Source organism: Macaca nemestrina, chromosome 19, assembly GCF_043159975.1.
Source record: "Macaca nemestrina isolate mMacNem1 chromosome 19, mMacNem.hap1, whole genome shotgun sequence".
Lineage (NCBI taxonomy): Eukaryota > Metazoa > Chordata > Mammalia > Primates > Cercopithecidae > Macaca > Macaca nemestrina.
The window spans coordinates 25,118,332-25,142,852 of NC_092143.1; the positions used below are offsets into that span (position 1 = coordinate 25,118,332).

The 24,521-nt window shown below is 37.7% G+C and overlaps 1 protein-coding gene across 17 annotated transcripts in view; it reads left to right on the top strand.

Moving 5' to 3' along the window:
- The window catches only part of LOC105477098 (transcription factor 4), a 419,558-nt gene that overhangs the window by 220,592 nt on the left and 174,445 nt on the right, over positions 1-24,521 (top strand). For 13 of the 17 annotated variants that reach the window (XM_071085290.1, XM_011733442.3, XM_011733446.3 and 10 more), the window contains one exon: positions 16,866-16,930. In XM_071085290.1, the coding sequence (XP_070941391.1) occupies positions 16,866-16,930 (65 nt within the window). Of the gene's footprint in view, positions 1-16,375; positions 16,763-16,865; positions 16,931-18,885; positions 19,388-24,521 lie in introns of those variants that run through there. The other 4 variants (XM_011733455.3, XM_011733454.3, XM_011733453.3 and 1 more) reach the window with 4 other exon arrangements.

Below are 24,521 nucleotides of genomic sequence, written 5' to 3' on the forward strand. Positions count from 1 at the left end.
CTGTCCAGCAGCAAACTACATTTACTGGAGTTATTGAACTCTGAAATAGGAATCCTGTGGGTGATCAGTTTTACCTTCCCCAGAAGATACTGCTTCAGTCAATGAGAATCACAACCCCATGACTGAGAATTTTAAAGGAGGGGTTCCACTAAGACACCCAGAGGTTGTGTTTCAGGTGTTGCAACAAAATCAACATTTGTTTGTGGGCAGCGAAGCCAGTGTTCCTGCCAGTATTCCCGTTCAGTCGCTTCTCATATTTCCCTTGCAAACTTTCCCATTGGTTGGGGTCTGTGGAGAGATTTCAGTGGCTGGCTGGTGGAAATGTTTGGGAGAACATTTGCGTATCAAAGCAACCTAAATATTTGCAAAAATGTTTGCTTGAGAAAAAAGAATCCACTTAGGATTAGGAAGTAACTGCTTAAACATTTTTAAAGCATTTGTGATTTCCCTAAGTATATTACTCATGAGCCACTGCCTAGCTTGAATTTCAGGGGTCGCTCTGGAATCTACATCTTTAAAAACTCTATAAGATAATAAAGGTTTTGCTTTACGATTAAGATCTGTATCCATATATTAAAATGAAAAAACACTTGACAAGACAAAATATATTTTAAGAATTGTTTATCATTTAGTGAATCTGCAAAACAAAAGATGTAAAGAAAGGGCCTCGTGAAATGGTTGGATGTTGAATAGCTCTAACATCATTCTTACCCTCTACTATAGGTTTCTTGTTGATAAAACCCAATTGTATTGCTATGATATGACATTCCTTCTGTTGGATTCCATAAACTTTCTTACCGTGGTAATGATTTGAATGTCAGATCTTACTTTTTTTTTTTTCTTGCTAAAGAGTTTAGGCATTTTCTGTCCACATTATTAAAGTTTTAACTACATTTTACTGATGGTTTGGAAACAGTATGTGTAAAACTCAGTGTAGGCCAAATTTTCCAGTTTGTTAACAAGGTAGGAGTTGAGCATTGACAATTACTGTACTTAAAAGCCCCTCGGATCAGGTGTTATTTTACCATCTGGACATTTTAATTAGTAATAAAAGTGTGGACCTGGATACACAGAAATAGGATCTACAGTACACAATGGCCCAATGCACTCTGTTGGTGCTGAGGTGTATGTGGCTACATTTTATAAACCTGTACGTATGTTTGTGTGTGTGTGGGCAAGTGTAATTATGTGCCAGGTGTGTCCTTTTTCAACCTGGGCACTAACACACACCAAAACATTTGACTACTTTTCTTGGATAAAAAGTAAAAATGCATAATCTATGAACTTACATGTAAGTAAAACTGCATCTTTTTAATGGCCCTGCTTCCTCACGTATGGCATGATAAAATATAATGCTGACATTTAGGTAGGCCTGGGCAAAAGATGGGACTCTTCTCTTTCATAGCTGTGTACTCTAAGGCAAATAAATTAACCACCAACTATCCCTTTTTTCTCACATCCAGAATGAAAGTATAAATGATAATTGTTATATCTACCTAACAGGATTATGAGGAAGCTCATTTGAGCATGTATGTTGAAAAGCACTTAATAAAATATAAGGCATCATAACAGTTCTTAACAATTGATTGTTAATACAGGATGCAAACGACCAATTCATATCCCACATACCATCTTTTATAATTCAGTAAATCATCTCATATTTAAAAATAAGGGAGATGCAAATATAACATTACATTAGATTATTAACAAATGATAACTTTAAGACCACCAGAAAAAAATGTGTTCATAAGTTTCAACATAAAGCAAAATGACTCATTCTTATAAAGTATATACAGGCTCATTGAAACAATGTTATCCTTAATTAAGGCAGGAGCGGGTGCATTTGAGGGAAATAGTGACCCTCTGGAGAAATAGAGAGTGAAAATAGTTTAGGGAAACGAGTCTTAACATTTTCTCTTTTGGAAAAATGCGTGCATGTTTCTCTTAATCATTATGAATTTCATGTTTGCAAACCAGTGTGAATTCCTTAACGATAATCATTATTGTTTAGAATCTCCCTATTACTGCACACACACACACACAAAATTTGCTCAAGAAAATCATCCTCAGGAAGTAAAGGAGTTGATAAAATTACCATTGGAGCAGATGAGTTTGGATACTTCTACTGAAAGCTGTTTCAGTTTTTATTATAGGTACGGATCTCCCCTGAGAATTCTTTGAGAGAAATAAAAACATTCGTTTTTAATTTAAAAGAAGGGTAACATGCTGTAGCATACTATTAACTATTTCAATGATTTTGTCAATTTTATCTTCCCCTGCCTTAGTGTAATAAATGCATATCTTGATTCAGTACCAATCTTTACATTACATTGTCCCTAATGACAAATATTATTTTAGGCAACTTAGTTTTAATCATCAGAGTGTCTTAGGGAGCTTATAAAACTTGTCTCTGGGACATGGTATTAGCAGGATGTACAGAGTTCCTTTTTGGTGCCATGCTAGGAGGAGATAAATTCAATAGAGTCAGTCCAGCCCATTCATTCATTTGATAGATAATAAGTAAACCACAGAAGAAACAGGAATATGTCAGTTCTTTTAAGATTTCTTAGACTTAATATTGAAAACTGGTTTCACTTAATGTTCTATCAGTTTCATTTAAATGCCCCAATCCAATGATCACTTTCATTTACATATCCTAATCTAGTGAGCAGATAGGGCTTACATAGTATTTGTCTTGAAGACATTTTAAAAATGCAGCTACAGGTCCTCTTCTTTGAAACACCATTTGGTAAAAATGGCCATGTCTGCCTTCACCTATAGATAGATTTAAGGGCCCACAGTAATGGGATGAGAAAAGAATTTGTGATGATTCTTGAAAAATGGTCTCATCAAAGGAATTCAGTTGAAAATGTGGGGGACTGCATTTAAACTTTGATATAACAAAATAAGTAATTCAAAGTAAAGTCTGTAGCCAAACTCCTTAATTGTGATGCATTTGCTGAGTTCCCCTCTTCTATCGTCGGGCCTGCTCTGATGCCATATGGCCTACCATGGAACATTTAACTTGTCAGATATAATGGATTGTCCTGGAAGCAGATTTTTGCTTTGAGCACTCGGCTCCTTTCTTGCATTTCACTCTCAGCTCCAGGCTGCAAGATGAAGGATTGTGGTGGAAATGCAAAGAAGAGACACACAGTTGATTCCCCTTAAGAGAGTGACCTATATGCCACAAAATTTTACCCACGTAAAGAGGCATTATCCCCGTCACTGGCCTTAGCAGGCTGCATGTCAAAATCATTTAAATTTCCCTGGACTTAACAGATTGTGCAAACATTTCAGAACTGAGAGCTTAGGCAGAAATGGTGTTAGCCACATTGGCCAAAGGAGGCATATTATTTATTGTGACCTGTGTGTAACATAGGCCACCTGGGTTTCAGAGTCTATAAATTAAGTTCTCTCAAGTTTATGAAGAATGCTAAAATATAGATAGATAGATAGATAGATAGATAGATAGATATGTTACTTGGCTTTTTTGTTTTTGTTTGGTGAATAGAGAGGTGAGGTTGAAATAATCATTTAGGAATTGCTTCTTAGCTTTTTGGCTAAGATCAAGCTTTTTGGCTAAGATCATTTAGGTAGAGGGACAGTGGCAGCTAATTATCCTATCAGGCTTTCTAGCTTAAAACTTAGGGGCAGGCCTTCCATTCATTCTAACCTATTTGAAATTAGAGATCGAATATGTTGTGGATTATTTAATTGTTATCTGTAAAAGTAAATAATATAGTCTTTGTTGTTCATTTTAATTTGGTGCTTTTATGAACTATTTTTTTTCAATTTGTGCTATTGTTTCAACAAGCTTGGAAAGTAGTAGGAACAATTTGAGACTTTTGCATTTACAGGAAAACGTCTTTAAAACAATAAACAGTGCCCTACCTGTATGTATGTGCACGTACATAGCTGTGGGGTACTCTTCTGGTATAACTACTGTAACCCCAAAGCAAATACTGTGATATAGAGACACAGAATAGACAGTTTGCAAGTAATCAATCAAACAAACCAGTGGGAAAATAAGGAACTTACATATCTCAATTTATCCATTAAATGCTACATATATGATTACTCTAGGGTTACAAAAGTTAATTCATAGATTTGTATAAGACACACAGAAATATACACACACTAAAAGAGACTTTGCTAAGGGTAATTCAGTATACTCACAAAAATATGTGTTATGTTAGAAATTTAATATTTAATTTACTTCCATAAATTCATAAATTCACTTACAAATAAGTCCTCATATAGGTCAGATGGGGCAATAAAAACTACTGTGACCTTGAAAACTGACAGAAGCTCACTTCTGTACAAATCTTTTTAATGAACAACTTTCCATGGAGCAGCTAAGAAACCTCTGTTAAAGTCAGTTATTTAATACTAAAGTGTACTTGTGTATGTTTCTTACTGATCCTAAATTGAGCACATTAGTTTTATCAATGCCACTGATTGGCCAACTGTACCCCTCCTCCCCCGTACAGATTTAGTGAGACTTAGTACTAAATAAGTTTGGGGAGTGCCAGGCCATAGCCGGCTCTTGTTGGGGCATGTGCGCCCTCTGCTGGCTCCTCAGATAGGAACTGACTGGTGTGTGAGGTTCTTAACTTTACTTTTCAAGGTTGTTTTTTTTTTTGTTTTTTGTTTTGTTTCATTTTATTTTTATATAACTGATCAGATATTTACCATGATTATAAAGTTGTAGCTTAATACTGAGCATGGCAGTTAATTTGTTTTTATTTGGAAATAAAGGTGAGGTTTTGTTTTGAGTGTGTTTTTGCTCAATAGATAGTCCTGATAGTTCAAATAACATGCAACGTTTGTAATAGTCTTGAGTTTTTGAAGTGGTTGCTTGCATATCACGATTCAACATATTTTCATTGCTTTCATATTCCCCTTGGCTTGATTATAGTTGAGAAGTATTCTTGTTGGACTAAGTTGGGAACAGAACTTAAAAGGGGATAGATAAGCCATTGAAATTTTGAAATATGACTGTTTGTTTGTAATGGATGTGGTAGGTAATTCCTAGTAGAAAAATTCCTGTTTTGGTTGGTCGATAGTTTTCACTTGCTTCGCCAAGGAAAATGTGAGTACGTTTACATCATGATGCTTTATAAAGGCATTTTTGGTTTCCTTGCAAACCAGATTAAGCTATGCTCACTGGCAGACATTGAGAATGGCACTTTGAGTAAAATCTTTTTTGTTTTGTTTTGCTTTTGCAGTTGTTGTTTGTAGAGTATGAGATGTTAAAGGAACAAATCACTGATGGTCTCTTTACTCCCAGGACACAGGAATAAACTATACAAGGGCAATTACAGAGGAAGAATGCCAGCCCCTCTGCCATCGCCTGGGTGGAGAGCATCCTTGGGTCCTGGTAGTGATGGCCAGGGCTCTGGGTAACGAGTATGTCTTTTAAAAATGGCAACAATTAGGCCGGGCGCGGTGGCTCACACCTGTAATCCCAGCACTTCGGGAGGCCGACGCTGGTGGATCACGAGGTCAGGAGATCGAGACCATCCTGGCTAACACGTGAAACCCCATTTCTACTAAAAATGCAAAAATTAGCCAGGCGCGGTGGCGGGCACCTGTAGTCCCAGCTACTAAGGAGGCTGAGGCAGGAGAATGGTGTGAACCCGGGAGGCGGAGCTTGCAGTGAGCCGAGATTGCACCACTGTACTCCAGCCTGGGCCATAGAGGGAGACTCCGTCCCAAAAACAAAAAACAAAAATGGCAACAATTTTTGTTGACAAGGTTCCATCAAAGTCTTTATAATAATTTGATTTGTGTAGGTGATTTCTGTGTATCTCTGAAATTAAATGACTTGATTGAGTCAGTTTGGTATTTGTTGTACAGAGAAGGCAGTTTAGATTTTTATAGTTCTTTTGTCTTATACTGCAAATTTCTCTAATTTGTAAGCAAAAGCCATAAAAACTTCCAAACCAGCCATGGAGTGAACAGAGAACTTAGAGCTGTGGAAGGGCAGAAGTGTCATCTACAGGTTTTTTTTTTAATTTTTTCTTCCAGTTTTTCCTCTTTCTAATTTTAGGTTCCAGTTACCTTAAAATTTGTTTTGGATAAATTATATAAACTTTTACTTATTAGTGTTTACTTATTTTGATTTAACATTGTCAAATAACTAAGAATTGCATTCTAACAAATATTAAGTCCTTATTACCTCCCTTGGAATGTCAACTTGCATGAAGTCTCACTTACACGTCTCTCCTGTTACCACCTTGTCTTCAATGAGGTTGTATTGGATGCTCTTTCTTGGTGCTTCTCTGGGTTCCCATTATATCCTTACTGATGGATAGCATTGTGTTACTCCTGGTATTTTAGTCATCTAAACTCTTACCTCCTTGAGAATAATGCCCATTGTTGACTCTCTTGCATCCAGCACATGGTACACAGAAAGCACCCAACAAATATGAATTTCCCTATATTATGTTTTTTAGGCCTCTTTCACCACTATTCAGATGACAGTTTTTGCAAGTTTCAGGATTAAAAATTGTAGTCTGTAAACATATTATATGTAATGCATTTTATTTTCTTGCATACTTTTTATAGGATGAGATCATTCTTCTGGCTACTCCTTGTCTGCTTTCTCTTTTCTCTTTCTCCTCCCTCTCATCCTTCCCTCTGCCTCTCCTCTTCCTTCCTGTCCTCCCCACCTTCCTCTCTTGATTGAGTCATGCTCCTAGATTCGGTCATTGGGAGGCTTCTCTTAAACATCTCAGCGTGGGACCATTCGTCTACCAACCTTCCCCTTCCTTGAGCAATAATTAGTGCTGCAGGCTGGTTGGACTCTGGAGAGTGTGGCCCTGCGTATCTGGCAGTTTGGTTATTATTATGGGCCCATTCTCTTGAAGTTGATCTTGAAGAGCAGGCTTGGCTGGAAAACATAATTCTTCTATAAATATAATGGTTAGCAATCTTCCTACTCTTTGTCTTCCTTGGAATGCGTTTTGAATTCTGGGCTGTTCCTCCCACTCCCCTCCAGGTTCTCTCAGTAGTTCATGTTTAGGGGATATAGGTCAATTGTATTCAGTGCTAAGGCTAGAGAAATGGTCATTTAACATATTACAGATAGCCATACAAATGGCAGCTGGATTATCTTTGGTCTGGGGTTAAAAATGTCGTTTATATATGTGTGTATATATATATGTATTATATTTGTCTATATACCATATATAACATTGTCATGCCCCCCCATTCTTTTGATGTAGTTTTGAGTATCATATCCAATGTGTGTGGTTTAAGAGATGAACACTGTTACATTCGTGTTCATTGTAAACTTAGCTTGAAAATTAAGGCTATCACCTATGTACCATGGTCCTTAAATACGCAATTTTTCTGTATAGACAACTAAGTGCCTATGTAGACTACTCTATAACAAATAAAATACTAAACCTTTTCCTCTCTTTTCCATCCCACTGTGGCTTATTTAGAGTTTTATCATTTTTATCTTCTACATTTACTGTTGCTAAGACTCTAGTGGAACATTCAGTTAAATGAGCAGCAAATAATTTATGATTAAAAGTGATATGTGTGGTGAAATGTGGCTGCTGATTTCCTTCAGATTTGCCAGTAAATTCCAAAATATTTAGCCAGGCAACAAAGTCTTGCCCAGATGATGTTGTCTCTATTACGTTTGGCCAGAAATGTCAACCATCTCCTCCAATGAAAGGGAAAGGACTCCCTCACTGTGGACTTGTCATGCCTCCACGGAACATGGACAGTCAGAGAAGGGGCAGAAGGGCCCTTTTAAATGAATGAACCAGGTGAGGTTCACTAGAGTTGGATCCTGTATTCTAAAGGTAACTTCCACTCTTGAGATAGAAGAGAGATGCTTTCAGAGCAGTGGGCCAATGGATCTGATCAATGAGAAGCAACCTTAACAAAACTCCAGGATTCTCATATTTGGGATACTGTTGTTTATTAGGGGAATCAATTTGGCAATGTAAAATTGATTTCTTAAAAAAAAAAAAAACAGCCTTCATTATGGGAGATGAGCACATTTGAAGGCCTAGCATGCTGCCAGAGAAAGGTTTCTGTAACCCATGAAATGTAACTGTCTGAAATGACCTTGGGGATCACCAATTCCTTGTCTTTTAAAAAAACTCTGCTTAAATAGGTTGGTTCTAGTAGTAATCTGCTTTTTGTTATCCATCATGTTACCAGGTTTATTGGAGTTTTAGCTAATGTAACCTGTAGAGCTGTGCCTATCACTTACATTGGTTGCTTGTCTCCCTAGCTGGTCAGAATAACCAGTGGAATTTTATTTATAAGAAAAAAAAATCTGCTGGGCACGGTGACTCAACGCCTGTAATCGTGGCAGTTTGGGAGGCTGAAGCAGGTAGATCACTTGAGGTCAGGAGTTCAAGACCAGCCTGACCAACATGGTGAAACCCCATCTGTACTAAAAATACAAAAATTAGCCAGGGTGATGGCATATGCCTATAATCCCAGCTACTTGGGAGGCTGAGGCAGGAGAATCGCTTGAACCCAGGAGGTGGAGGTTGCAGTGAGCTGAGATCACACCACTGCACTCCAGCCTGGGCAACAGAGCGAGACTCTGTCTCAAAAAGAAAAAAAAAAAAGAAAGAGAATGCCAGACTCTACTGAATTCACATACCATGGAGAAAAGAACCCAGGAATCTGTTTTTAGGCAAAGTCTTGCTGATAATTCTCCTGATCAGCAAGGTTTCTTAGCCATGAATTGAATTTGAGGCAATTGCTTTTCTCCACACTCACCGGCTCACCGTGAGTCTTCCTTCTGCCTAAAAATACAGTGAAAATATTTTATTTCTGCTTGCTTTTGACACCTTTAGCATGTATTGCAAGATGAGCTTTTTTCATTTTTATATGAAAAACTATTATGTTCTTTTGAATAAAAAATAAGCTTTCAAATGCATATGCTGTTTTTTCCAAGACCACACAAGTGCTTAATTGCCTTGGTTATATCCAATTATCATAGACTCAAACTGCAGTAAAAATATAAGATAGGGTAGGCATCGCTGTGAAGATACTATTCACATAAAGCCAATGGTAAGTTACTCATTAGAAGTAAGTTGAGTGATTTCAGGATTGCCCTTAGTCCTTCAGGTCTCTAGGGGACCCTTGTACAAATTGCTGATTCAGAAAATCATTACTTTGGTGGTTCAAGTGGTACTTTAGTGGCCTTAAAGAGTTATTTGACACACCTCCCCAAACAGCTAAGTTATCCCCATGATTATGTTGATTAATTGCACACTCTGTGGAATTAGTGTTTTTTTCAATGAAAGATTTTCCTGTGTTCGGAAAATCAAGCATAAAACTCATGTGCTTTAATTTGATAATGTGTGCACTTCTCCTAAGCAGGATGCCAAGTGAGGGGCTGATTTTGGCTGTTGTTGTCTGGGCCATGTGAAATCATCTAGGACAATGTTTTTATTCTGCACTGAAAAGGTAGTTTTTGATGGACTGGAGGATGTTCGCTCAAAATGCTTATCGATTCGGACATTTTCATCCATCAAGGAACTTGAGAACTCTTTGACTTTATGAACTGAGTTTAAATTTTTGGGGGAGAGGATTACGGTAGTGAGAAGGCAATGGTTGTTGCTATAGTAGGCAGTGATAATAATACATCTAGAAAACTCCAAACAGAGGTGTCGTATTGTGGGAAAGTCTTGATACTGGAACTGGAGGTCTGTGTGCTAACTTCGCCACTTCATATCTGTGCAGCCTTTTTAACTATATGAGCTGGTTACCCTTAATTTTAGTTACTTCATCTGTAAAAACATGGACTAAAATGTCCATTTAATGAGTTTTAGGGTGTGTTGTCTTAAATAATGTAAGTTAAATTTGCATGTGAGATAGTGCATTACAAATATAAGTGCTTTATGAAGAATTGAATATAGAATATGAAATTCTTCACTTAGCAGAGCCCTAAAGTGAAGATTTTTGGTGGCACCTTAAGATACAACCTGGAATTTCAGTACTCATACTGTGTTAAAGGCAGCACAGTGCCTAGATGAGATGAGGTGAATCAGTGAATCAGTGATGAAATGCAGCCAAAACTCACAATTTCCAGTGGGATCTCACAGTTTCCAGAGCTATAGGCCATTACTGAGTATTCTGTTTTTAGGACTAAAAGAACATCAGTGAAAGAGAGGGTTAATGCCAGTCTTTTCCAGAAAAAAATGGTTTACTGCCCATTTTTCATTATCACTTGATACATACAAGCTATGTGCCTGGTTAGTTACCTTTTCCCCTATTTGTCTTTATAGGATTTCCTAGGTTGTTGGATGACTAGTTTATTTGCTGTAATGGAATTGTAATTCTTTTAGCACAAATTTATTTTACATTTAGATTTTTAAATGACTGTGGATGAAGGCAGAGTTGTCCCTGTATCGTAAGATTCTGTAGGAGAGAACCAGTGCTCTTCTCTGAAATTTTTGAAATCGAAAGAATAATGTCACCTTCTGCTTTTTTGTAAACCCAGAGTCTCACCTCCAAACTGGGATCAGGAGTAAAGTTGACTAGCTAGTCAGAACAATGAAGCTACACCTGCATGGCCACAGATTACCGTAAGAAATATAAGCCAATGGAAACCAGCAAATTAGTTAAAATGTTTTCATATCAATTTACATAAAATAAAAATTTAATTTTTGAACCTACATAATTTATCTGATAGAAAACTACAAATATATAGTAACATGATATATTCTTAGTGTTAAGTTTTAAATAATAGTAGTTCTTAAAGGCCATCAGCTCTTGTATTAATGGACACAAAAATGATGAGGACAGGCATGTATGCTCAAGTCAGTTTAGGAAACATTGTATAAAACTAAACTGAAAGCCAAGTACAGTGTCTCATGCCTGTGATCCCAGCTCCTCTGGAGACCAGTGCAGAAGAATCCTTGAGCCCAGGAGTTTGGGAGAACTTTGAGCAACATAGTGAGACCCCATCTCCTTAAAAAAAAAAGAAAACCCTGAATTAAATGTCTCAACTTCAGTACTTCTCAGAGCCTTTAACATGCTAGATACAATGTAAATCTGTTGGGGGGGGCGGTGGGGAATAGCTTGTAACAGTTCGTAGATTCTTTTAATTAGTCTCCCTTTTGGCTTTTGGAGCCTATTGTGGGACCACTATTCTGTAGATGATGCTGAGTGATGCTGGGTTGTCCTGTATTATAATTATATTTTTACTTTTACTCTTCTGTACATCTTAATACAAAGACATAGTCTTCACATAGAGAAGGTGTAGAAATGCAGTTTTCTGCCATGTTTTTGTTAATTAGTTGCTTTGCGTTAATGTGTGGAGATGGTGGCAGTTTATTGTAAGACGTCACAGAATCCATGTGTATCATTTGTGCAGCTATAAAGTACCTAGAGACCTTTTAGGAATAAAACACCATGTAAATGTAAATTATCATCGCCTATAAGACACTTTCATTAATTTCATATCAAATTCATGAGTGTTTTGAGCTGTGGGATTTGAGAGTCTTCAGTGTTGGGCCTCTAGTTTATTTATACTTTTTTTTTTTTTTTCCCCTCAGAGTTTAAACACCAGCAGCATAGCATAGTGCTAAGAGCACAGTCTGGGCAAACAAACTGCCAGGGTTTGAATCCTCGCTCTGTCACTTGTACCTGTGTGGCTGTGGGCGATTTTCTAGATCTCAGTTTCCTCATCTGCAAAATGGTGTTTGTATTACCTGCCTTATGGGGTTGTTGCGCAGATTAAATGAATCATTTTATGTAGAGCTTTGAGCAGTGGTTAATACATGGTAAGGACACAGCTATTCTTATTTGGATAGAGAAGGAAAAGGCAGGCGTGGAAATGATGAAGGTCTGTGAATAATAACCTCATGTGTATGTTCAGAACTACTAAAAATTTCAGTCATTGTTTAATGAACTAGTCCTTTCTACATATATATAAAGAAATTCATAGGGTAATCAGAGATGGGAGAGTCTGAGGATGGGGACAGAAATTTATTCTGAGTCAAACATGTTTATGATGAGTTCCCTAGTCCGATGCCAGGGAACAAAAGGCTCATTCTTCAGTTCCCAGAATGAGGATTAACAGTGAAACAGCCTTGCCTGGTATTGTCGTGCAGCATCAGATAATTTTTCATCAAGGCTTTTCATGGGATGATATATTCTCCCATATAGATGCATCTATTTCAGTAGTGGGTGAAACACCTGTCATTTACGTATAATTTTAAAAGTGGCATTTTACAAATGAAAGGATACACAACCAAACATGACCCTGTTATTCTCCTACTGGTCAACCACAAGAGGGATCGTCTCTGTTAGAGCTTATCTCTAGAAATCATTGTATTGATAAGTTGCTAGTCTGTCTCGAGCTCTTTCTAGGTGGCTTAGGAAGTGTCATGTGTATCCAGGGGCGGTAATCTACCAAAGGTGATCCTTCTTAGAAGTATCCCTATGAGTGGAATGGATTTATGAGATCATTTTTTTCCCTTCACATAATATTTTCATTGTCACCCCATCCCCTTACAATAGGATACCATGGATATATTGGAAAAAAATTGGAAGTCAAATGGCTGATAATACAAGAATATAAAAATATTCAATTTGAAAATCTGTAGACATTTGTTAACCATGTCACCCTCAAATAAAAAGCAAATTTTCCTGCTCCTTCTTGGGACAGCAAGATAAAAAGATTGTTGAATAGATCAGCAAAACACTGACTTAAAAAAAAAAAAAAAGATTGGAAGTTGCTTGCCTTTCCTGCTCATATTAGTTTTTCCCGGGCAGGGGAAGCAAGTGAATCCTTTATTGACTGTCATTTGGTGCCATTTTTAATAATCAAATTTAAATATAGGCTTTAGCAGCCGACGGGTTCGATTTGGACAGAACACATGTTGACTTCCTGAACTGTTTGCTCACTGGAGAAGCCGACTTGTTCTGTAGACGGGGCTGCATGTTGATCTCCTTTGTCTCCAGAAGGATTGATTGACGGATGTTGTGTCTGCTCATTTACAGCGTTTTCCTTGTTTAATTTAAAAAATTGTGACATAGTATTACATGTTCCCTTGTATACATCATTTTTACAGAAGAAAGTTGTTTAGCCAATATGTCGACTTAGTTTATGAAATCCTCTGTATAGCTTTCATTCAGCCCTTCGTGTACTCCATTAGGTCATATTCATTTCATGCACGGCAAATCGTCACCAGCAGCAAAATTTAACATTTGGTCCTTTTAGGTATAAAAATGAATCAAATGCCTGACAAGATTTGTTTCTGGTATATATTTCAGAATCTTCCCCCTCCCCCCCCCCACCACCCCCGCCAACCCCATCTTTATGGGCATACAACAAATGTTACTAACGGGTACTTTTAGTTTTAAAAATATGGATAACAGTACTCCACGCAGTAAAAGACTTGAGCGATTAATGCTACCCTTATGCCTCTTTTGAGTAGTTTTAGCCATGGGGCTTGGCACTGCCACCATTGTCTTTGTGCCAAAAAATATCCGCAGCGGCTGTCGCATTCTAGTACCGGAGGGTTGTCTCGAAAATTCCGCAGTGAACGCGCCGGGTTTGTTCATCACTGCTATCTCTTTTAAATATTGGAAAAACAGAATCTTCAGCTCTTTCAAAGCCCCGTTGTGGTTGTGGGGATGGGGGGAGGCAGGTGGTGAAGAATGGAGAAAGGAGGAAAGAGGCTGTCCGCGCCAGCCAGTTGGTATAAGTGACAAAAATCCATGCCTGACATAGAGTAAACACAGATATTTAGGAGCTTTTGTGTTCATGAGCACAGATAGTTACTTAAGGATCCTACTCAAACGTGTTATCAGCGCTCTTGAAAATTTTGTTATCTGAAACAAATGTTCCAAGTGAATTTTAAGCAGAAAATCAACATCAAGACCACAGCTAATTTTTAATGGATAATTGACACAAAAGATAGTTTCTTTTCTAGAAACCGAGGTGCCCTTTTAAAATGGCTGCTTTTTATCTTTAAAAAAAATGATAGGAATCGCGATTTTATGTTTGAGAAGATGCTTGGGCTTTATCCACAGTGCCTGATTATTTTGCTCCAAAACAGGGGTTTTGGCTCTGAGGGCAGATTTATAGTTGAATTTGGGAACAAAAAGATGTAATAAAGTTAAAGGCTTACACTATCAGAATGAAATGTGTTCGCTCATGATCTCTGGACCGATCTATTTGATGGTAAAAGTGGATGCTACAGATGAAATCTTTACAAGGAGTATAATCCTTAAAAAAAAAAAAAAAAAAAAAAAGTCCACCTCCCAGCCTCCTGCTGGCTGTGCTGCCTCTTTGGTACCTCGCAGACTTCGACAGAGCCCTGGACGGGTGCCCATTGATGTCATGGAAACACTCAAATTACTGAGAATGATTCATGTCTATGCTGGTCTCTTATCCTCCCCCACACAAACAGGAGTAGATTTTTAACCCTGACAACTTGTAATTTGCAGTGGGTTTATTTTTGTATCTGGATAAATATTTTTTAACAAGCAAAATTAAGATTAAGCAGTCTGTATCTGATATGATAGTAAAGAATGCTGGGTTCCATGTAGCCAAGAGTACTTTGGGGACTCTGTAGCGTGAATTCATGTTCTTCTCCTCCTCTTTCCCTCCTCCCTCTTTCTTTTCCTACCCCTTGCTCTTTGCATTCCACTCTTCCTCTCTTTTTCTCCTACTTATTCTCTCTCTCCTTTTAAAATCCTGCCCTTTTATCTTTAAAATAATGGAAGGAGTAGCCCAACTTATATCTATAAGTGAGGCAAATCCTGGCAGAAAAATTCTTCCCTCCAGTTCTGTGTGTTGGAGTCGAGTTGGGAAATAATGCTGAGTAGTGAAATTCTACAGGGGATAGCTTCAGGAATTCCTTCTAGAGAAAAAAAAAAAAAATAGATGTTTTTTTCTTCCTTAAACTGTATTTTACAATTTAGATTTTTAGAAATGACCAAAACAGGACACTAGATGTTCAGTTTCTTAGGAAGTCAGAGCAGATTCTACTTTATCTATCTTTCTTTCTGCCTGCCTTCTTACCTGCCCAGCTTCCTGCCTGCGTATCTACCTGTTAAACAAGCGAATATTACGTCAAAGTAAGTGATGTAATGGTGGTATTGAAGCATTCTTAGATGCAAAAGCTTAAGGAAGGACACACGTCCTTTGATAGCTCATGAAGGTCGAGCCTTCTCTGTTAGTAACATTTAGAGAGAGAAGTTAAAGGGTGTAAGTAGCCTAAATTTGACGTACACACATGAGTAAATATGTCTTTGTGACCATTCCCACTGCTGATACAAGTATAAATGTATCTTTTCTTCAATGTAAAATCCTCATACAATGGAAGTTATTCTGTTTCATCTTCTACGACTGACAATCTGTGCGATGGTGTCTTGTTTCACTGAAATTGAAACTGATATGGGCATTGATTTTATACTTTGCGCTGAACGCTAGACCAGAAATGGGGCGGAGGTGTTTTCCCAACTTTAAGATTCATTAAAATCAGTAGAAAAGTTAATACTGGGAAACAGGGGGTTAATTTTAAGACTTAGGTTTGGCTTTCTTTGAAAACTGCTATCCATTTTCTATATATAATGACTTGGATACAGGGTACCCTTTTGACCAGATAGAAAATTTATGGATATAAATGTATCAAAGATACATTCTTTGTGTGGTGTCAGGAAGGCATACTCTGATAACATTGCTATTGCCATTGACCTACAAGATAAAAAGGCTACTGTTACTTTTAGCATTCCTGTTGAGTTGAGAGGGGAAAACTTGGGGGTTGTAAACTTCAGAAGGAAATCTCTTCAGCCTCTCAAAAAACAAGTTTAGAGTTTTCCCATTGGATAAAAGAATAGTGTAGTCCTATGTATCACATACGGTTACTGTAAAGCTCCAGTCTTGATGAAAGAAGTATCCTTTAAACTTGAATGGGGTGGGGTCTTAGGCACCTGCACCTATCTGCCTCTTTTAGCTCCTTTTAATGTTCTGGTATGGACAGATTTCTACAATTATTCTCCACATGTCGCTGTCTGGACTCTGCTGCTTAGATCTCTTGTAATGTGATTTCATTATCTTCCCTAATGATTATTGGGGTTAAACTTTAAAAAGAAACAAATGAACACCCTTGATTTTATTCTTAGATGTGGCCAAATGGCATCGAAGGGTCCATAGATCTCTGTAGAGTAGTCTACAGATAAAAATCGGGCTGTTAGAATTGGAACCAGACATTCACATTCCACGATCCCTTGTGCTGCTGGGTCTATTGGTGGAATCTGAACTTGGGTTCAGAGTAGGCAATTTTTCAAAAGCCCTGTTTCCCAAATGTAAATTCCATCATCATCTTGATCATGATGGGACTCACTCCTGGGAAAGGGAGTTTTTGAAAACGAGAGAGAGAGAGACTCAGAATTTTGAATAGTTTCTTTGCTAAATTCACCATCTGGAGAGCCTTTGATTGATTAGTTTTGGCCTCACCATTAAGTGTCAATATAATCAATGGGAATTACTAGGCTAGGGTCATTACAGAGATAATTTGCCTGCTGTGTAAATAAAAATGAAATTGTTTAAATTTTGTGCAAGAGAAAGTGAAAATAAGGAGTTACGATTTGTTTGTTAGAGAAAGTGGAGGCCATTGGAATGACAGTTTTTGGAAGTGTGGAGCAGTTTGGCTAAGAATAGGAATGAAGGATATTTTTTTCCAGTTTATCATAGCCAGAGTGAGGAAGTGTTATTCCCTCTCTTGCTTGCATACATTGCCAGTAGTGCCTACTTTACGTATGTAAACATCGGGGAAGAGCAGTAGATGTCTGTTACCTGGAGGAGATTTTTTTTTTAAGGAAAAACACAATTTACACTTTTTTGTCGTTTCTCTTGGCAGGTAAAACAGAAAGGGGCTCATACTCATCTTATGGGAGAGAATCAAACTTACAGGGTTGCCACCAGGTAAGTGAGAATCTCCGTTGCGGAAGGGTTGAGAGGATTAACCTGGTAAATCAGTTTGTTTGCTAAATTAGATGATGCGTTTTAAACTGTGACACCAAAGATGCACTGGCAAGTCAGATGATGGCTCTCTCTTTAAGTAATGAAATAACACAGAGCTTAGAACTAATAAACACCTCATCTTTAGATCGCTGCTGTATCAGAACTACGTTCATGGGCTTGTTTTTATTTTTTAATCCATCAGCCGGTAGCAGTGGCACTGTTTGCAAACCAGCAATGTCGGTGAAAGTGGTTCTATCAAAAGAGTTTGTTTGCAATTAAGAACTTAAGAATTTCTTACGCAGGAAATACTTCACGGAGTCATGTGTCAGACCCTGGGTTTCGGGTGGCTATTGCCCTAAATTATAGTTTTCATAGGGGCTGTATGATGTTGTGTGAAAACAGGGTTGTATTGAGGGATAAAAATGTCTGTGAAAATATGATTTGTTGTCCCTTTTTGTTTCTGAATTGTTTTTGGCTGGAAGTCAAGGCCAGCAGGCTAACAGCAAAGCCGTCTCAAGGGAAGCATGCGTGAGCTAGAAAAATAAGAGTACTTTAATTAAATAATAAAATGCCAGTGTAATACAAAGGTATAGCATGTGTGTGTTTGTGTCTCTGGGCACTCTGCATTTGTATACTTTAAACTCTCCAGAGAGAGGCTGTTTCTAAAAATACTATCTGGCTAAAAGTGTTAGCTTTGTTTCAAGACAATTGAGTTTTTATAGATGCTTTCTTTTTCAGTTAAATATCAGTATTAATCATGTATTTAAAATCTTTTTAAAAAATTTATACTTCCTTTTTATTAGTGCATTAGTTTCTTTGGAAAACTCTTGATGGAATTTAATAATTCTCTTCAATATTCAGAGCGCTCTACTGTTTTTATTATTTACCCAAACAAAATGTACTTTTTTTTTTTTTTTTTTTTTTTTTTTTTTTATGCTGGAAAGGGGATGCTTACTCTCTTGAACTCTCTCACCCTCTCATGTTCTTGATGGGGGAAGAATCTATTTTGATTTTTTTTTTAAACATCCCTTTTAATATACCCCTGAAAAATGTAAGCAAAGTTTTGTTTTCGTAATTAAATCGAGCCTATGAGGAAAGTTTCCTTTATGTATCAGACATAGGAAGGTACGACTTCTGGTGGGTTGGTGTGTTTGTTTTTTCCCTGTATATATTTGCATTTTTAAAGTTTACTCCCTTGGCCCAGCCACCAATTCAGTCATATTCAGCATCTGAAAGATTTGTTGCATTGAGGTGAATAGTGCCTGGTTAAGAGCTCCTGCCGGAGTGCAGTTCATGGCAGTTTGTTTGGAAAGAATTCTGCAGGAAAGAAATTTACAGCCATTCCAGCGCAACGGAAACATCTTTGGAATGTGAGTGCAAATGTTCGGGCTAGATAGCCTGGGCGACAAGCCTCTGAGTGCTGTGTCTCTGGTGTAAAGCTCTCAGTTCCTGCAGAAGAGCGTGTTCCTGTGGGTCTGGTTTCTGAGGGTCAAGGCGGAGGTCATTAGAGTTTTGGGGAGAAGAAAGTTGACAACATCCTTCCTTTCTGCAGATGGTCATGGCAGAGGTCTCTGTTTTCGCTGGGCCCCTTTTTCTGGTCATTGAGAGAATAGGCTTCCTCGCCCCTGTATCCTTTCTTACTAATAGGAATTGGCGTGATTCCTCACAGACACAAAGATTTCCTCTGCTGAGTAAGCGTGAGGCCCCTTAACTTGTGAAAGCATCATCCAGACCGTGTGAGTCTGTCTGTGTATGTGCAGAACACAGACCCTCCTTTCTCCATTTGTGGGGAATACTTCCCTCGGGTGAAACTGAAGTTAATTTTTTTTTTTTTCCAAACAAGGTGAGAAGTGGAAAGGGGCAGAGGGTGGAAGAGAGGTGGATGGATTGGCATGTGACGGCTGAATTTTTGGGCCTTGGGAGGTTCGTTTTGAGGCATTAATGTCCAGGAAAATTCTTTTGTATATAGCACTATGACTGCATATGCTTTTCTTAAAAGCCTTCATAATGTAGCCGTGGAGTGTGGAGATTCCTTCATTCTTAATTTGTGCTTCGTGGTTGTGAGTCTTGCAAGTCTACTATCTCTGTGCTTAGCATGGTCGCAGCAATCTCCATAAACAGTGTGATTACTTAGAGATAAATAAAAGTGAAATTTTGGAAATTTGCTGACAGAGGGAAATAGGGACTGAAGATGAAAAATGTACAGAGTATGAATTTCTGCTTTCTGTGAAATCTGAGGATAGAACAGACCATAGTGTGTCTTCCAGTGAATTCGTTTCTCTTGTGCTGTATTGTTGTTTGAATCCCTGTCTACAACACCAGCTATGCAAACCAAAGAGAAAGGCAAAATCTCAGTATCTTGGGCTTCAAGTCTAAATAGCAGATCACAGCTGAAATGATTCCCCACTGTGTGACAAGGTGAGTGACTCGTGGAGGGGAGGCTTTTGTTTTCTTCTGTTTACGACATGATTGAGATACGGAATAGAAAACCTTTAGATGGTGTGCCCTAAGGAGCTCCAAAAGCTGCTTTATCATATTATAACAATGTATCCTATGGACTTAAAGGGGTGAGCAGTGCTATATGGAAACACGCTTCTTCCAGTCCCAATAGCCTTTTGTTTGGTGTAGAGACAGAGTGGTGGTAAGCAACAGGTAGTAAAGGGCTGTCCTGGAGGAATACATTATTATTGCGAGATGTGTATTGTTTCAGAAATATATCAAGTTAAAAAATAGATACATATTTTAGATTTATCTTAAGGATTTAACATTAATATTAATGGACATATGGCACTTTTTAAAATGGATATATTTTAGCAGAAGAACGAAAGCCGGCAGGTTCTTTACTAGTAATTAAGTTGTTTTCATTAAAAATAGTAATGGGATAATATTATTTCATTAATGCATTTCCACGTGAAATTATCAGAAATAAACATGGTGACTTTTTGAGACTTTTAAAATTGTGTAGAAAATGAACCAATAGATAAGCAAAAGTAACCAAATGAACTTTTTTGAGTTCTTACTAAATATGACAAAGCTAATTTACATCAAAATGGGGTGCAGAAATCACACCCAGCTTAACATGTTCTTGCCAAATTGTAACCTCATATTCCTTTTAGCTGGCAGAGAAAATAAAATTTATAATGGAAAATCTGACAGAAATGAAAATGAGTGGGAATAAAGTTTTTTGCAAGATAGTCCAACCTTAATACTATAATAGACAATAACTAATACCTAATGGGCATCATTGCAAATGCCAGAAGGGAAAAATTGTCATTTGTTTTTGGCTTCTTTGGCTTCTTTTGCTGTTTTGAATAGAATGTTTGGCGACTTGCAAACTTTTAAATTTTGCTGAAATCTATTTTTTTTTTAACGAGATGATGACATCAAAACAAGTAATTGTTATTAGTTCTCCCCTCAAATGGAAGTTTAGTGTTTATTATCAGGAATTGTTTGTATTTTCTTTCTGGGGTATAGCCCATGTCTAAAGCCATGGTTTCATTATTAGTATTTGTGTGTGTGTGTGTGTGTGTGTGTGTGTGTGTGAGAGAGAGAGAGAGAGAGAAAGAGAGAGAGAGAGAAAGCTGCCTATCTGAGACCAATCAAATTAGAATCTTGTGAGCTGGGCCTGTGCTTTTCTGACAACTCCCCAGGTTATTCTAATGTGCAGCTAGGTTTTATCATTTCCTAGAATGTTCTATAGAAATATACTCTGATTAATGACTTGTGTTCAACATATGGCATTACTACTGACCTTGAAAATGCTTTTAGGCTCTTTGCATTAATTTGATTATCCAAGGCATGGAAATACATTGCATATGAACTTCATTTAAAAGGTGGTGAAAATTAGTGATATAGTGAAAATCTTGAAATCTTTATGTAGAATTCCACAACTGAGTGTCCCAGCCCATATCTTGTTTTCTCTAGTGAAGTCCAAGCCTTTAGCCTCATCCAAATTCTTTTTCTTCCTCAGCAAGTAATCAAATAGGACTTTGCTGTTACAGTTATTTGATGTTTAGATCTTAAAATGACTAATGGAATATAGGAATTAGACCTGATCTAGGAGATTGTTGTTAATTTCCATAAACTTGGAGACCAGAGAGGAAACGGATTTTCTTTATATGTGACTTAGTTTGCCCATAGGTTGCTCCTTTTTGGTTCATCGAAATTAAGCATGTAGTTGATTCCAAAATGAATTTCACATTTTAGCATTGATTTCTTTGTCTTATTATTTTACTTTTTATTCAATAGGTATTACAAACAACTGAATTCTAAAACTTTTGGCTTCTTTTAGTTTTTCTTATCTAAAGTCAAAATAGGATGTAAGCGAAAACGGCACAAAATTATTTTGTTTATTACGAAATTGGCAATTTAGGCCTTATGCAAGCAGAAATACACATCACTTTTTAATTTGCTACGATGCCTAAGTGTTTATTCTGAGTGTTCAGCACATCCCTCGAGGTCTTACGCATCCTTCCTGGGAAGCTCTCCTTTGCAGGGCTTTAGCACCTTTTAAATTTGCCATCATTTTTATGTGTTTGTTGCATGCTGATTTCCACAGGATTCTATAAACTCCTGGAGGGCAGGGACCATGTCTCCTTTATCTTGCATGTGTACCATGTGCCTAGCAGGGCAAAAATTGCAATGACCTAGTGTTTCTTTCCTCAACATCACTTTTGGAAGCCATTTTGAGGGAGTAAAGTCTGAATAGCAATGTACACGAACCATATTGTGAGCATCTTTTTCATGCCTACGAAAACCAGAAAACTGCCCTCTCCCAAAAAAAAGTCCTTTGGAAGCTCTTCCTTCTAACATGCTGTGCAGGCTCTGGAAGGACACCAAAGTCATGTCGTGGAGAGACACCCACTCTGACTTTTGGGGGGTTGAGTCGTCTCACTCACCTGGTGACTTCACCATTCTTGGCCTGTATATCTGGAAAGGCCTGAATGAGGGAATTAGAGATGGTCTGTGGTTCTGGCAGAGGTGTTGTTGGAACCAAAGGTCAGCATCCTGGTCCGAATATTGAAATGTAGCAGTGTGAACAGTAGGACAGGATATTTTAAATTGTGACCGTTTCAGACATCACAGGGCTTGAGTTTGCAGTCTATATGTCATCGCAGCTGTGTCCCCGAGCGGTATTTTTCGGGCAGCAGCTCATTCATTTTGGGGGATTGCTATGGGTATACCCTTCTTTCAAAAGTCAGCCAGTACTTATCAAAGGGGAGAATGGGTCCATTCTTTCATTGCATTGGTTAAGAAATATTCATTGACCCTGTAGTGATGTGTTGTTAGATACTCAGAAGAAAAACAAAGGGATCTTGTATATCTTCCCTTCTATCCCCACCAGCAGCTTCCTGGTTATTAACAGGAAAAATCGAGCTCTATTTATTTATTTTTATTTTTGACCTTATATAGCATAAATTTTTGAGCATCCAGAACAGTTGAAAAAATAATAAAATGAATGCTGCATACCTATTTAGGTTAAACAGTTGTTTGTATTTGTTATACAGTATTTGTGTGTGTGTGTGTGTGTGTGTGTATAATATGTATAAGAATACATATTTTTCAGTGAACCAACCTTTTTAAGTTGCATATTTAATAAGAATGCACCCGTAGATTTTTTTAGTACGTATCTCCTAAAAATCAGACATTTGCCTAATATACTGTTATTATCCCTAAAGAAATTAACAATAGTTTCTTAATCTCAATCCATATTCAGGTTTCTTCAGTTGTCTTCATGCAAATGTCTTCAGTAGCTTTTTAAAAAAAGGCTACGAAAATGCCATTTACGCATGGCGTTTGGTTTCTATGTCTCTTTATAATTTCTTGTAAACTAGAGCTGTTCCTCTATTTTTATTCTTTTTTAAATTGTATAATTTATTTTTTAGAGATGGGGTATCGCTATATTGCCAAGACTGGACTCAAACTTCTGGGCTTAAGGGATTTTCCCAAGTAATTTTTTTGTTGGTTTGTTTGAATGGGAGTGACTTTAAAGAGACCAGGCCGACTATCCTATAAAACATTCCCCTTTCTAGAATTAATAGATTTCCTTTCCTTGTGGTGCTGTTTAATTTTGTTCGTCACTTGTTTTGCCTACAAATTTAAAATTAGGTCTGGAGGTTTATGCAGGTTCAGGTTAAACATTTTTGGCTGGAATACTTCATTGAGGGTGCTGTGTGCGTCAAATTACGTTCCAACAGAATGTTGAGCTATGCCGCTGTTGGTAATGCTAACTTGAATCACTTGGCAAAAGTGGTGACCACTGGATTGTTCCATTGTAAAGGAACCTTTCCCTGTCTGCAGTTAACAAATAATCTTTGTATTGATACTTTAGAAATGGACAGATACCCCCTTTTCCCAACAACTTTTGACCTAATGGTTTTAGCACACCTCGATGACCCTTGCCTGAATCATTTATTTCAACTGAGGACTTCAAACTGGTGATTCTTTTAAAATTCCGTCATTCCTTCCACATTTATAGCTAGTGTTCTTCTATAAAGAGGCAGTTTCTTTCATCATTCATTTTAACACTGTCAGTTTCATGTTTCATATTTTACATAAGTGTCATAACAATTATTGTTTTTAATATGTTTCCTTACCTGGAGGATGTTGGAATCATTAAAGTATTCTTGAAATCTCTTAAGGTATATTGAGAAGAAAAGTAGTTATGGCTTAGGCTGGTGGTCAGAGAGGCTTTAATTGTAAGAGGAGGGAGGTAATTACAGGCATGTTTCCTTGTAAACTACAGTATTCCTTTGGTGAAATTTGGAACCTTGCAACAACCTCTGTGCCCCTAGCTGTGTTTCTCCGATTCTCATATTGCCACTCTATAATTGCTCGTAAACATCTCACAAGGTTGATCATCAGTAGCTGACTGGCCGACTCGAGGGGGTTCCTGTGATGCTCTGTGAAGCTGCGCTATCAGGGATCAGCTAATAATCCCTGCCTCAGTCCTTTCACAATCCAGACATGGTTGATAGTGAATGTCAAAATGAGTGAATTTCTAAAAGATAGTTTGGGCTTAATCTAACTAGTATTAGGTGCCGATATAAATCTCTGAGTTGGTTATTATTATCGTCCCTTAATAATTAAGAAAGGGGTGCTCAGAGAAGTAAAGCAAGTAGACCTCAAATCATTTGTTCAAGTAAGTTTCAGAGCCAGACTCTGAACTCTAAGATGTTTTGTTTTAAAACCAGTGCTTTCCAACTTGGGTTCCCTGCTGCTTAAGCCCATGATGGAGTTTTTAGGCTCAGAAGTCCATATTAGTTCTCATCTAGAAAACCCTGTCTGGTCAATTCCAGGCCCACTGGAGGATCTGGGCCTGGACACAGTGCCTACAACAGAGTAGCTGCACTCAGCTCTGTTCAGGATTAGCTAGAACTCTGAACAGTCGGTAGGGAAAGGCATAGCGGAGGGCAGATTGCATCGTTCCTGACTGCCCAGCCTTAAGGGGGGAACAAAAAGATTATATGAATAATCTATTCAGTAACATCCTCAGAATTAGCATGTGCAATTTCCTTAAAACCAATGAGGATTTCCTGTGAAAGGGCTGGGG